The 16,563-nt window shown below is 37.5% G+C and overlaps 1 protein-coding gene across 1 annotated transcript in view; it reads right to left on the minus strand.

Annotated features, from left to right (window-relative positions):
* HCN1 (hyperpolarization activated cyclic nucleotide gated potassium channel 1) overlaps positions 1 to 16,563 on the minus strand; it is a 296,663-nt gene that overhangs the window by 126,251 nt on the left and 153,849 nt on the right. The window contains exon 3 of the mRNA XM_024571964.4: positions 3,374 to 3,535. Coding sequence (XP_024427732.3) covers positions 3,374 to 3,535 — 162 coding nt within the window. The remainder of the gene's footprint in view (positions 1 to 3,373; positions 3,536 to 16,563) is intronic.

Here is a 16,563-nt window from a genome sequence, read left to right on the forward strand (position 1 = left end):
AATTATTTAACTAATCCAAGATTTTCATTCAGATGCAATTCCATAATTCAAACAATTCTTGAATAACACAAAAGCAAACATTACAAATACAGAACAAGATTAATCCCAGTTCAAGCAGCAAGTCACAGACATCCATGATTACTGGTTTGACTTTTGAAAAAATGACATTTAAAAAATTCTATTAGTGAAGAATTAATAAAGACTACGAAGGAAATGCCTGAGAGAAATTGAACGTGCTTCTATGGAATGAAATGCAGATTAGAAACGCTTATTGTAAGAATAAATATATGGAACAAATTACACATTAAAGACATTGTACAATTAGAACCTCAGACCCTGAGTTTCTCATCATAGGACACATATGGTAACTAGCTAATGACATATTTTTATAGATAAGGATACAAACATAAATGTAAATATAGTTAAAGAGGATTTAAATTGTATATAGGTAGAGGTATAGATATAAGTGCAAATGTGGTTAGAAGAATTTCTAAAAACATATAGAGATAAGAATATAGATATAAATATAAATATGGTTAAGAAAGATTTAAAATAATACTTAAGGATATAAATCACTTAAAATGCAAAACATGGAAAAGGAAGGAACAAAAAATTGCTAAACTTCATCAAAAATAATTTAGTATCAATGTGAAATTGACATTGCATGAGTTTCAATCCCATAACCAAAAATAACTAGTATCACTTTCTTCATTCATCCTAGTCTGGCTTCCCAAATTTTGCCTTCAAATTCGAGTTTGTTTTTCTATACCTACATCTCATATCAGCCTCCAGCTCAAATGCTGATTTTAAGTGACTTTCTCCTGCAACTGGTGTGCTATGACCAAGGACTTCATCTTTCATCGTTATTATTTTTTAAAATTCTTTTTTTGTTGAATTACAGTTGTCCCTATTTCCCCCCATTACTCTCCCCCCACCTTCCATTTTCAATCCTCCTCATTATTTTTAACTGTCCTTTGTAATCCATACAATACAAGATAATCTAATGTGGTTTAGAACAGATATGATGGAGTCAGGTAGGTAAGCATCCTAATCTTGGTCCTATAATCCACACTAGCCGGGTGACATAGGTAATTAGTTTAACCTGTAAAATGGGAGATGCTAGTGCATACCCCTTTGTGTTGTTGTAAGGACCCAATGAGACAGCATATTTCAAAGCACAGGGGCTTGTATGCAGTGAGCGTGGTATATGAACGTAGGGTGGGTCTTTCCCACACTGGGTGTTCCCTTTGCCTTTATGACTCTCTTCTGTGTGAAAATGCACTTTGCTTTGGTGTGTTGTGATGGGAAGTTTTCTAGAACACAATAGCTTTAGGGTAGACGATGATGCCTCCAAAGTCAAATGATACCATCAAGATTCTCTATTGGCACAAAAATGTCTTTTTTATGATTTTTATCTCCTTTCTATCACTAATAGCCACAATTTCACATATTTTTTGGTCTTTATAACTGAGTGTAAACTTAAGTGTTTCTTATCCTCTATGTTAAACATAGAGTGTTAAATAAATGAAAAAGAAAATAACCCAATTTCAGAAGTAAACCCACAGCCAAGAGTAAAAAGACCCAAGAACCAAATTGTAAAATCAGGAAAGATGTTTTCCAGGCCATAATAAAGGTTTAATGATGTTACATTAAACACACAAACAAATGAGAACATGCAAACACACTTAAAGAAAAATGAAACATTAAAATTTTTCTTCATTAAATACACTTATTTCTAGATGCAATAAGTAATTTTGACCTACATTATAATTATACAATTATATGTACTTTATGGATATCTAAAATAGTTTTTTTGACAAAAATAATTGCTATTTTTTGAAAGATACCCAGGGAAAATTTAAAATAATAATAATCCCTTGAAGTCTCAAATATACTTTGGTGTCAAGAACAAATCATCCTGTGGCAGTACTGTTACTATTTTTGTACCATTCACTCAGTCACTACAGACCCGTGGCTTTTTCCTCCCCTCCGAATAGTTTAACACTGTCTTCATAGTTTGCATCTTTGTTGATAAATGAAAGTGACAGATTTATAATCAAAGAGACTTCACAGATCTGACAAGTGAGCTTTGTTCTTAAGATCCAGAATCCCCCATATAGAACACTTCTCAAAGTTCCAGCAATGACCGACGAGGTTACAGCGAATTGACTGTGTCAGGCACTGTTCTAGGCACTGGCGACAAAGGACAGAATCAAGAGACAAACTCTTTGACCTAAGGGAACTTACATTATACTGTGGGGAATACAGACAAATGTAAATAACACATAAGTGTGTGTGTGTGTGTGTGTGTGCATGCATGCTGCTAAAATTTTAAAGAAAAAATAGAAACAAATGCAGTGATATATTAAACAGGGTGGCCGGGGAGGCTTCTGCAAAGCAGTGACATTTCAGCAGAACGATGAGATGAAGGAGGCATCCCGGAGAATGGCAGGGCTCAAAGGAAGGAGTGAAAGAAAGAAGAAAGGAGGGGGGCGGAGAAAATAGGTGGGCAAGCAAAGAGAAAAGAAAGAAAAACAGACCACACTGGAACTTATATAACACACTTATATAACATTATTAACCAATGGCGCTCCAGTAAATTGAACACAAAAACATAAAGAAATAAAATGTAATGTTAGAAGAAAATAAGAATTTACATAAAAAGAATATTTGTGAATGTATATATGTGTTACATATAACATATATGTTATATATTAAATATTCACTATTTCAATTCTGTTGTGAGTGTTGCACTATGCCGATCAAAACAAACGCTCTTGAACTTTATGTGACTATGGATATACCTTGTAAATCAAATGTATACCTCCCAGACTTTTTATATTTACGTATTATTTAGGGTAAGGTTTAAAGGCCACCTTGGCCATGAAGTTCTCCTTAGAAGGAGGTACTCTCTGCCGTATCATCGCACACATCTCCTCTGCTTTTCTACCGAGGCATGTGCTCTGCGTGCGTAACAGTGCTTAGCACTGCACGCGCTGAACATGGTACATGCTAACACCAAGTGGAAAGAAATAAGTCATTCTAAGTAGTAAGCATTTGTAAAAGAAGGTTGTGCTATGATTACATGTGCGCAAGTTTGTAGAGAACCTCCGAAATCAAATGTCTCCGTTCGCACAGAGTAAGCTCTCTACAAGTACGTTCTGTAACACATACCTCCCCAGGAACATTTCCTGTAAATGAAATTTCGTTGTAGAAAAGAGACATAGCATCTGACTTCACAACGATGGACGCCAAAGGAAGTCGTCTGCAAACGTGTACGGAGGAGAACTGGAGGAGAACTGGGTCACTGTAACACGAACCCTGGGGGCCGTTTGGGAAACCGGGGACAGCGCAGAGCGCAGGCGGCACTTACCACCATCTCGTTGAGCGACACCCAGCAGTCGGGCGGGAAGTCCTGCAGCAGCGGCACGAGGAACTGCAGGCAGCCGTCCCAGTGGCAGAGCAGCAGCATCATGCCGATGAGGTTGAAGATCCGCACCACGGCGCTCGCCAGGTCGTACGTCATGTGGAAGATCTGCAGACACACAGACACGCTCACTCTGACAAACGATATTTTTTTTAAAAGTCAAGAACACCACCACTGTCAGTACTCATTGACGTTATGCAGTATAAGCCATGATTTAATACACAGGAGAAGGACTTCTACAAAGAGAAACAGAATTACATTTCTGAGTCTTTACTCAGGATGGCAACCAACCGGGGGTTCTCCAGGAAGAGCAGAGAGGACCTGAATACATTAACTGTACCAGTCATGTGTCCAAAACATTGGTTTTGCCAGTCGTTTTCACTGACTGTTCTTCCGAGCATTTTTGTAAAGCTGCTTTAGAACAAGATAGCAAAATTGGTGAGTGATGACCACCCATTTCTCTGTGTCTCACTCCTTGTTAAGTTAATGGATTTACTTAAGGGCAAAAAAAAAAAAAAAAAAAAAGCTAAGGACTAAAAATTATTAACAAGTGGAGTTTAACTGTAACATATACAGTATGATTGAGAACTAATTGCAGTTAACTTCTCGCCATATTGCAAATATCGAATAGTGACCTTTGAGAAAACCATTCCCTGGATTTGGTGAAAAAACAGTTGTGCCACAACTTTTAAAAATTAAAATTATTTCCACTTATATTATTTGTATTACATAGGCTACTCTTTCCTATGAACCTTTGTATTGATATTTTCGTGAGCTTAATATGGCTAAATACACAGACACAATACCCTGAGATGTTTATTAGAATCGTGTTTTGTATAATTTGCCAATAGAATAGTCTACTTTTAAAGTAAGGACAACAGGTATTGCAAAATTATCTCAGAAATAGAAAAATGTCCCCCAAAACGTACGCATTGATTTAGAAACCACGTACTTGTCAGGGAGCATCTGTAATTCTTAGGAGAGGCTGACTGAGGTATAGAGAGGGGAAATGGCAGGACTGCGGGAGTTTTCCTGTTACAAAATCACCACATCTGTCTCCAATTAAATGTTTCCCACTTTGATACATTTGTATTAGTCATTCTTGCTTTCTTTCAACAATCTTCCTTTTGACACAGTGATTATAGTGAACAAAAAAATCCTGCTTCATGTACACACTGGTCTGATTCCTTTTAGAAGTAAGTTTGGGATTCTAGGTTTAAAGGCAACATCTCATGTATTTTGACATTTGGACGGCTATACACATAATTTATTAAGGCACTGAGAATTTTATTTTCTTCTAAGCTATTTTTTAATTTGTTTTTGTATTTGGCAAACCCACGGGAAAGTCCTTTTGGTGTTATTGCCTGTGACATTTCTTGGCCACTGAATTTGTAAATGGAAATTATATTCACATTTTCATCGATAACATCTCCTTAAAAGTAATACAGTAAAACATAATTAAAAAGTCTCTACTACTAAAGTAAAAAACATCAGCATGGATTTAATTTTTTGTGTTTAGTAATAGAATTCTATATTCATGCCTAAGTATTTCCTGCCAAAAATAGTTCCATATGTCTTTTGGGGAAGTATTGCATTGTTGGAAAATAGGGTAAAAGTACAGAATATAAACTTTTGGATCAAACAAGAAACGAATAAGCTTTCAACCTGATTCTCTGAAGTAAACAGTAGCCATGAGGAACTCTGCCCAAGTCTGTGAATGAGGAGCACACAGCACAGGCAGCAAGCACCAGCCAGTTGTCGGGCTGCAAAGTGAGAGTTGGGATGTTCGAGAGGACTAGGGCCATTCTCAGTAAAGCGGAATTTTGTGGATTTTCTACTTTGTTTTTTATGGAATTAGACTTTTTTTGTGAAATATTAAGGTGAATTAAGAGAAAATATGCTAATATTCACCCATTCCTTTAGGAAAACCCTACTGAAATGTTTTCCAGAGAAACATAACCACTATTTTTATAAAGGAATTTATTGGAGAAATAAAGTCTTTCATAACATATTAGAATCTTTCTCTCCTTTCTTCCTTCCTTCCTTTCTTCCTTCCTTCCTTTCTTTCTCTTTTCTTCCTCCATGTGATTACTGAACCCCTATTGTATTATGGTTGTATTATATCAGAACAAAACCTAGGATTAGGCATCTCCTCTCCCCCATTTCCAGTCTCAACCTCACAATGCTAGCATACCACAACACTAGTCCAAGATTTATATACTAAGTCTACTACAGAGAGTGCTCAGTTTTAACTCAGTACTAGAGAGTGCTCAGTAATAACTCGTATGGCTAATTTCACAGACAGTCTCCCCCTTGGTCTTTAACATTGTATGTTCAAACGTGATCTGATTTTATGGAGCTATCCCAAAATCTAACTTTGGAAGAGGAAGAAGCGAATTGGCTCTTCTGATACTGGGTAGTATCAGAGGCTATTTTCAAATGGTCAAACTCCTGTGCGTCCATCCTGATTTATCTACCAGAGAGAAGAACGTAATAAAGTACGTCGTGGTAATTTAGATGCAAATGTACATGAATGTGTGTAGTTCCGGGGACCAATCTGGTTGTCTCTTGAGCTGTTGTAACTCCTCATCCACTCTGACAAGCACAGTCATCCCACGGGACCATCGCTGGGATTATTAACAGTCCTGTTGAAACCTTGCTCACGGAACATTTGGATTGAGAAGACTATTTTTTATGGAGCACATGCACCTGTAGAGAGTCATGCTAACCCGAGAAGTAAACATCTGGTCTAATTTACACACTTCCACAACTTATTGCCTAAGGGTAGCTTGTGGCGAAAGCTAAGCGCAACTTCATTCAACTTCCTGGGCAAGAAGACCACCCCATTGATTGATTAATATTTTCTGGGGTTTTTTTCCACCTGTAAGGTGAACATCCTTGAATAATAAATTTCTGTCTAAATCAATTATTTAACACAACTTCCTGCAAACATGGCTTCACACAGAAATAACATCATAGACGACACTCAGTAATTTGCTAAATGGGTGATTGCAGGCATTTAACAGTAATAGCATAAGTAAACCCTTCTGCTCTTAAGAGTGTGAAGCTTTTGCTTCTGTGTGTTAAATCAGAGAATTAAAATTAATTATTTTCAATCTTCACAGTGATCTGACTCAAAACCTGATTTGAGTTCTCAGGGTGTAAATAGCAGAAAGGTCATTCTGACCATTAGCAATATGCTTTTAAGTGGGGGGTGGGCTGGGGGTGAGGGGCAAAGGGGGAAACGTTGGGACAACTGCAAATAGCATAAACAATAAAAATGTTGAACCTTCAAAAATATGATTTTTGGTACTTTTAAGAGTCAACTGAAAAAATTAAAATAGTCAACTGAAAAAAACTAAAGTAAGTTTTCTTTGATTTTATTTTCATCAAAATCCAGACTGCAAATCATGTCGGTGGAAGGCCTGTGCTTTGCCTTGTCAGCTCTGGACACTGTGTTGCCTGCAGGACCCCAGTGGGAGGGAAGGTCAGCCCACAGATGCCCCTCAGTTTTTCACACCATGATAGTTCTAGAATTCTGCTCACACGGAGCCCAGTGGCTCCAGAGAGGACAGCCAATCAACTTTCCAAAACTAAGGAATGCTCTGATTAAGACAATTTGATTTAGAATCCCCAATCCTGCCCTAATATTTGCAGAATCGTTCACCAGATGTAAAATGTTTTTGTAATATTTTCCCAGGAGCAATGCATGTTCCATTCTGCTTCTAAAAGGCGCAATCCCAAAATGCTGTACGGAAGATATTCGTAATCAGCTGAGTTCTTTTCAGATGCTTCCCCATTCTTTCCTATACACTGATTGCAGGTATCTCTCCTCTAATACATTTTCATAGCATGCAGGGATCTGTCCTTAGTCTTGGACTTCACAGGCGGGGACCATTCATAGGCTATATTGCTTCTATAACCTCGGTATTTATTCCGGGCTTGGAATATACCTTCCGTATTCTTTGCAAAGCAACAATCCAATGGGCCAGAAAAGCCTCTCTTGACAAAGAACATTCTGATGTTTAAGGTGTAAGACAAGGTTGAATTTTTTGGTTCTCTTTGTGAACCTGTGCCTGCATAACTTGATACATCTTTTAGATGAAGTGTCTACATGCTGTGTCAACAACAGAGAACAAGAACACCGACAGTTGGGTACTCAGTCTGTTTCACAGCTAACGTATATTTAGGATTCAATGTGTCCGCATCTTAATGAGTAATGAAATCTACATTTTAAGAGGCCTACTGCACTTTCTGCAATTCTTACCTTGAAAATGATCTGGGTTATCTTATTAGGCTTTTGGTACAAAGTGTAGATAATACATTATTTGAAGGTTTTACTTGGTATATGAGTGAAGAGCACTCTTCCCAGTAATATCTTTCAACATGGAACAGTGACCGCAGTGTTTATTAATTTAGTCCCCTACTCAATCTGGGATGGCCAGCCCATACCTTTAGCAAAGTCAGCCACCTGGGCCTCTCCTCTCTAGGAGTGTCTGTAAATAGTCCAGATGCAGTGGTCCACTCCCCAACCTGGCACACCTATTGTCAGAGCCTCATGCTCGTGGGTGCTTTTCTCCCGGATTCTTCTTTCCATTGTCCCTTCCCAAACTCCCCCTCCATTATCTATTAACTTTCTACATCCTCAGCCTTGCCATAAAATTCCTCCTCTCCTTCCGTGCTGTCCCTGAGACACGAGTCCTGCTCACTCTCCCCAAAGGTTCAGCCTCTCCGGTAGCTTTGTCAAAGAGCTGGTTCAGTTCTTTCATATTTTTAAGCCTTAGGTTCTGATGGAAGTGTCCTCATTTCCCCATCTCTCCTTTGCCACATTCAGACAACTCTTTGTCTAGCTGTATATAAAAAATTGGTTTCTTTAGCATTCCTTCTATTTGGCTATTCCACCCATAACTTAACCTCCTTTCTGGCATTTAACAACCTCCCAATCTCCACCCACCACACATCTCCATTTATTAAGGATTCTGTGTTTTTCCATTGCCTTTTCTCCACAAAATGTCAACTTCTGATCAATCAAAACAGACATCTTCTATTCCTGAGCTGCTGAAGATTACAGGTGAGAAAACAGTGGATTGTGGCTATGAAATTTTTAAAGGATAGCAACCTTATCTGAGGCCCTCAGCAATGATCTCTTCCTAACACCACCTATTCTATTTTTTCTCTTCCCACTCCCCCGAAAGCCATGACTATTCCATTCAGTTTTAGCTCCAAGTTCTACTTTTTCTAGAGGGAAGTGACATTCTTATGTTTAAATTTCCTCAACTCTGTCCTTCTATTCCTTCAAACAAACTTATATCTACAGCTTTTCTTACTGTTTTTTTCCCCTAAGTCTCAAAAGAACACATGTCTTCTATTCAAAACAAATCCCTATCAATCTTCTGATAGTAAGCTGAACTCTTTCTCCTCCAGGAACCCGAACACTTAGATCTGAACTCCTCAGTCTATGGTGAAAACCAGCTCTCTCCTCTACCATAGTAGACAGAAAAACACTTTGGTAAAATACAGCATAAATGAATTAATATCAAAATAAAAATTTTAAAAAAGACATAATACTAGCCTACTTATTAGACTCTTGGATGTGGTGGCAAAATCAAATTGCTATAATTACTTGGTTACTTTTTTGTCAGAATCACTAACTTCTATACTAGCTTTACCCCAAATATTTAGAAATAATAAAATCTCTCAAATCCTCAAAAGCATTTAAATTGAAAAAGAATCTTCATTTCCTTTCCGGTCCTCTCAGTTTAGCTTCTCGGAAAACCTCTCCTCACTGGAACTTGGAGACAGATAAGGAGCTGGCCTGCCCGTGAGCGGCAAGTGGTTCTCCTTCCACAGCTACATGTTCAAGTACAATCTGGTACACGATCTGGTTCCCTGAAGGGCATACTGTCGTATCTTCTCTGAGTCTCTGTCCCTCTCCCCCTTCACACACATGTGGGGGGTGTAAAGACATTTAAGGGTGACTTCATTTCCCCAAATGGGGGAATGGGGGAGTAACTAAAAAAATACATACACACACACCTATTTTGAGCATCCTTTCTGAAATGGCACAAATATAATTTTTAATAGATTTTATTTATTTATTTATTTACTTATTTATTTATTTTTAGAGAGAGGGGAAGGGACGGAGAAAGACAGGGAGAGAAATGTTGATGTGAAAGAGAAACATCAATTGGCTGCCTCTCACACGTACCCCAACCAGGGACTGAATCCATAACCCAGGCATGTGCCCTGACCAGGAATCAAACTAGAGAACTTTTGCTTTGTGGGATGATGCCCAACCAACTGAGCCACACTGGTCAGGGCTGGCGCAAGTATCTTACCATTCGAACTCTGAAGGTACGTGCGATCCCAGGACTTGGTGGTAAACTAAACAGTGCTTATGTAGTCTAACAACCACAGAGACAGATGTACCAGTTATCAATCATGACCATTCACGTACAGCTAATTTGTGCATGTGTTATTTTTATTGTGTCTACATATTTATTTAACAAATGTATATGCACATATGAAATTTAAAAAGCAATTTTAGATAAATGAGTTATAAATAAGTTTGTTACAATTCTTAACTAGCTTGGCCCTTGACTATTGGACTCTATGACTGTGTCATTACTTTGCTACTGTGTAATCTATCAGCCATTTCCAATCACATATATTTTCACATAAGACTTTAATTCCATATCCTAAACATTTAGGAAAAGTATGTCTTTAGGCAAAATTGCTCTTTATTTAGCTTTACTCATCTGAGAAAAATAAAAAACAGTGCATTAGCAAAGAAATAAAAGAAAATGGGAAAATATTATAACATGGATCCTTCACATGTTTTTAGTGGGAAACAGTGCCAGGAGCAGTGACTGGGTAAAGCGTGAAAGCACAGCCGTGAACGCTGGGAGGCGCTGTGCCTGGTGGGACACAGCCGGCACTCGGCAAATGTTTTTTTGCCCACTGCAGTTATGCATCTGACAGTGAATCTGCATAAATGGGTCACACACGATGCTCATGAGTACCTAACGCAGTTGCCTTTGAATTTCAAGTTGATATCAGTCAAACACTGGGAAATGATCAGAAACAAATATGCTGATAACAGCTTGCATTTTGTTAGCTGGACATACCCAAATCATCACATTTTTGAAGTACCTTAGACAAAAGAGTATCTCATTTGAACTTCCATGAGGACAGACAGAACATCTGTGTACTGGAGAATGTCCCAGAAAAAGGGAAGACCAGCATGGCCCCCAGGCTGTGATTTGCCCTAGGAAGCAGCTTGCACCCTGGGAAAATCAAATTACGAGGGAATATGGAACATGGCTTTACAAAGAAGAGCCTTTGACGGATAAGTACTCTGGGAAATGGAAATTTCTTAAAATTAAACTATTTAAGATCATTGCGTATGCTTCTATTACAAATTTCCAATGGCTATAAATGCAGACAATATATACAAATTGTGCAACTACTGAAAGATTTAAATGAGGAATAAAAAACCCCACATTTTATGAAGCATCTTTGAACCTTTAATGATGGTCATGTGAAGGCTATTTGATGCTGAACGCGCACTTAATTTCGGGATGAAGTCGGTAATAAAATACTGATTTCATAAATAGAATGACTTTTTCTGAAACTCTTCTTTGGCAAATCATATCTTGAAACCCCAAAGTAGAAATTTAAAAATTTTTAAATAGAAAATGTAATAATCTTATTCCTTGTCTAGTACACAGTAGAAAATGATAATTAAGAAAACAATCAGAAGTGGCTACGTGTGTGTGACTGCATTTTTTGTGTAGAAAAAGGTTAAAAAAAGCAAATAACCACATTAGCATTATTTTCTGAATTCTGTATCACTTTTGCAAATGAATTTCAAATGACATTTCTATAATATTGTATCCCTTGGAGAGAATTCTGGAATAATCCATTTTAGATATAACATATTGCTAATAATAGTCTCATTTGTATTTTCCTAGTTTCATGTAAATCTTTTGCTCATTCTCTTTTGTATAACTGCTGTTTCATCAGCTGTATAATGCTACATGCTCCAATAAGTACAAATTTAGTTATCTCTGCATTTTGAGCTACAAATAGTATAATTATTTTAGTTTTTGTTACTAGTTCATTCCCTCAGCATAAAAAACAATCACAAGAATTCACGCTCTTTGAAGGGCAAAAATACACCATGCAATGGTGGGGAGAAATGTACCTAAACTTAGTAAGAACTGATATTTTACTCTGGAGACTTCATCCCATCAATTCGTATTTTAAAATTCATTTAAATAATGAATGCTCTCAAAACAGAAAGCTAGCTCAGTCTCCAAGCTCTGGCAACTGAACTATCAAACCAAACAAAATAGAGAATGTTTAAACTCATTTTATATATTTTGCAAATTATTTTCCTGTAGATAGTATCATGTATATTTTTTTCAGTAAGTATCTATTAAATTGCTTTGACATTACCAAGCACGAATATGCCATACTTTCCATTCCATGCAGATATAATTCAGAAAGAATTTTGTACTAATCCTCAGTTAACCAAACTATTAAACTGTCTCCAAGACATGCATAAAATGCGTAATATATTTTGTTGGTCTCTTGCTAATATATTTTTAAAATACACCCCAAATATTGCTATGTCTTCTATTTTCTATTAATTCTGTGAGAAAGAATCCACCATAATGTTTTTGGTGTCACATTCATAAACTTAGTTCAATTCACTAGTGATGATAAATGTTTGGCATCTCAACTATTTGGTTTTTTTACTTAAATACTGAAAATTACAGTGTTTGTAGAGTGGTAGAAATTCTTAAACGTAGTCATATGCATTTTCATGAAACATTAAATTGCTAACTATATAATATATATCTTTTAAAATTTCTTAGCAATTATTTTGTTAATATTAGGGATAAATATAGTTGACATGAAATAAAAAGGCACTAAGTAAATACTTTTGCCCTGAGAGAACTTAAAAAGTGTTTGTCGGGGAAACGTAAACCTTGACACCAGCAGGCTAGAGTTCCGGTCCTGATGGCTTTACTCGGTTTCCAAAAATTCCCCCTTGCTTTTCAGCGCAAAGAAAGGAGATGCAGCCAATGACAGTCTACATGTAAAGTTCCATGATACCTTATTATTTATTTATTTTATTAATTTTAGAAATAAATAAGTACCGTTTTTAAAAAATGAAAACACAGGGGCACCAACACACACGGAAACTGAAAGGTAAACCAGAGGTAAAACACTATTTCATATAAACCAATTTCCCTAAACCTTTGTTACGAAAAGAAATTAAATAAACAAAACATAATAACAAAGCTAATCCTAATATAAGTGCGTGATAAAATAAAATGTAGTAGAAAAATAAAACATCATTATATTTGGACAAACTGCACAATTTCTTTCTGAACATCAAGTCTACAAAGGTCACCTGCAAACAGCACGGGGCGGGGCCCATCTGCCTGCCGGCACCAGGAGCAGCGAGAGGGAGGAAGCTGGCTTCTCCAGCAACTGCTCAGATGAAAACAACGCGTCTTCATAATCTGTTGTCCCGGCCATCGGAATTACATCATGCACTGGCGTGCCTTCCTGCTGGCCGCAGGAGCCCGTCAAGTTTGAAACGCTAATTTATTTGAGTGGATTTGTGTCAGCGATGCTGGTTCACTGTCTTGGCAAATGCTTTCTGAAAGAAACTTCTAAGTGTGTGCTTTGGGGTAAAAAGCTGGGAAAATAGAACTTCAATTCTTAGTGAATCAACCACACATTGTGACATGTGATAAAACCAAAAGTAAATAAAAAGTCTTACTATGATTACAATCTCCCAAAAAGAAACTAAAACTTAAAAAATAAACAAGTGTTGGCGAAGTTGCTAGCAACCCCAGAAACCTTTAAAACTTGATCTTTGGGAAAATGTCATGCTGTCAGATTCACTAACGGGACACCTTCCAAACTAAATATGCATTAGAATGCTCCACCAGTTCAGATCACTGTGCACCTACCGATTTGTCAGACCATCCGAAGTGTGGAAAACCCATAATTATCAGAATTTGTGTAAGAACTATATGAACTGATATATATGGAAGGACCCCTAAAAGTAATAAAACTTTCTAGTACATTGGGTTTATTTATCACCAAAAACCTCTGGAATAGACTCTGTACAGAATGCAATGTTAGGCACTCAAATTTTTAGTGTTCATGATCCCCCCCAACTACACACTCACACTCGCTTTCTTCTCTGGAGACCCCCCCACCCATAAGCGGGACTCATTTTTCTCCAGACATGCTGTGGAGCTACCAAAATTGTTAGTTGCCTTTACCACACATTGCAGCAGCCACATCTACTCTCTGTTTACAGTTTTATTTGGGGTGGTAGGGGCCCGGGGCAGGACTGCACTCTCTAATCCCTTTAAAACAAAATCCATTATTCCAATAAATGTTTTATCGAAAATGTCAGTTCTCTTCTCTGTTGCATTCTCATGGCTACAGTCTATTCCAAGACTGACTGTCCACATTCTCGCTCCTTCCTATACTTGAGCTTCTGCATATTGCTGGAGGGGACCCCACAACTGCGGAACCAGCTCGTGGTTTTAACATCAACTAGGTTTTAAACACTGGTGAGTGCGATGGGCATGTTCCACGAAAGCACGAATCTGATTCTCCAGGGTGGCTAGTTCAAACTTACCGAGTCTCCCAAAATCTACCTCCCTTGCCTGCTCACCTCAATCATCAGAACGTACATAATTTCCAATTTTACTGAGAACAACACTGTCATTTACAAGCTTGTCCATCCATCCTTTCGCCTTCTGACTTTGGAGTGTGATGTACTTTTTTGGAGTGTTTTGTACTTTGGAGCAGGATGTCTCTCTGACATCCCCATGTTTTCTCTGCTTTATCTCGCTAAATCCTCAGTGCTCTCTTTTCAATTACATCCTGTCTTCCTCAGATTCTTCTTTTCTATGTTTTCCCTCTTCAGCACTTAAGCATGCTTACATCTCTCCTAATGGTGCATTGAACTTATATTCCTCTCCACCCACTTTAATGATATCTACTTCTCTTCTTAAATATACTAAAATGTTTTTTTTAAAATTCTATACTTTTTTACCCTATATTGGACGTTTAAACCTCTCGTAAACCGGTGCTGCCTACCTGTCAACTGAAAATGTCCATGGTCACACGGACGGACCTCCACACCGCTGGATACAACAAGCAATTTGCAGGCCTCCTGTGCTTGATCATCCTCCTGTAGTCGCCGGGTAGCATGTACTCCTCTTGGCACCCCACGTTCTGTTTCTGAGTGAGGTTTTCCTTCCTGCTTCTTGTTTACTCCCATTTCGCTGGTCAGTTAGTTATATGCGGTGACCTTAAGACGCGCATTCTCTGCTCTCCCAGGTTATATGCAACTCATTCTCATTGAGCCACTTCCACGCCCCTAACATCAACAGTTACTTAAAATCAGGGGACTCCATTCCTTCACCTTACTTCTACTGAAGATAAGCCTGTTAACTTTAAAACCCACAGTCAAGTCACTCAGGAGATATCCCAAACCATTAAACTCTGCCACCCTCTACATCCTAGCTGAATTCTCTGCAGAGACAGACACATAGCAAGTCTCAAGGTAATTTCTCATCAAGGTTGTAATGCTACACTTACTCTGTTCCCTCACCCCCCACACTGAATTAGTAACTGCATTCTGTACATCTCCCTTGGTGTATAAAAAGGTCCTGAATTGCAAAGTCCTTAATTTGGACAATACCCCTTTTCACATGGGTAATTTCAAAGTTCCCTACATTTTTCTATATCTCTGGATTTGCCCTCTTCCACCCTGAAAGTAAAGTTTTTCTTTTTCTAAAACACAAATATGATGATGCTACCTCCCTGGTTAAAAATCTCCAACAATACTCTATTAAATCCAAGATAAAGGTCAAAATGCCAAGTGTAACATACATGGCCCTGCATAACCTGACCACTCCTTATCTCTCAAGCCTTATCTACATCCCTTTCTCTTAGCTTCCACATTGTGAAATTTTACGATTCTCTCTTCCTGCCCTCTCCATTAAAATATAAACTTAATGGGGAGGATCATATCTAACTCTTAATCTCTCAAGGTGTTTGGCGCAGGGTTAATTGTGATAAACATAAGTTGAATAGTTGGATAAAGATGTGTGAAATCTATCCCTTGTTACTATTAATTCAATTTCATGTTTATATAAAATAAATACTTTCAAAGATTGCCATCCAGGCATCAATTACTAAAAAATAAGAAAGCAATTCTGAGGAAAAAGAATGAAGCCAGAGGTATCACACTACCTGACTTCAAATTATACAACTGATCTGTGATAATCAAAACAGCATGGTATTGGCAGAACAACAGACGCACAGACCAATGGAACAAAACTGAGATCCTAGAAATAAAACTACATGTATATGGGCAAATAATTTTTGACAAAGGAGCCAGAATCATACAATGGAGAAAAGAAAGCCTCTTCAATAAACGGTGCTGGGAAAATTGAAAAGCCACATGAAAAACAATGAAACTAGATTACAGTTTGTCCCCATGTACAAAAATTAATTCTAAAATCTGAATGACTACAAGGTGGGGCAAACGTAGGTTTACAGTTGTAAGTACATAAAAAGCAGAGTTTATTCTTGTATTATTACGTATTAATTATTGTCTTATTTTCCACATACACAACACATACTTTTGCTCCACCCTGTATTTGTTTTCCAGTTAACTCTAGAAGAAAATAATTGAAATCTGTATTTTTTTTTGAGTATCAATAATGTTATAGTGGCTTGCATAATAAGTACATAAAAGAATCTAATGATTAATTAAATTTTGATTACACATAACAAGTACATGAAAAGTTTTAATTATTTTTATTATCATCATCACATGTTCTATAACCACAAAATTGTCATTAAATAGAATTTGTTTTCTAGGTTCAGAATACATGCTGCACTTGCAGAATTTTTGAAAAAAAATTATTGATTTGAGAGAGACAGAGAGAGAAAGGGAGACAGAGAGAGATTACTTTGCTGTTCCACTTATCTCTGCATTCACTGACTGATTCTTATACGTGCCTTGACTGGGGACCAAACCCACAGCCTTGGGGTACTGGGACTATGCTGTAACCAACTGAGCC

Source organism: Desmodus rotundus, chromosome 1 (genome assembly GCF_022682495.2).
Source record: "Desmodus rotundus isolate HL8 chromosome 1, HLdesRot8A.1, whole genome shotgun sequence".
NCBI lineage: Eukaryota > Metazoa > Chordata > Mammalia > Chiroptera > Phyllostomidae > Desmodus > Desmodus rotundus.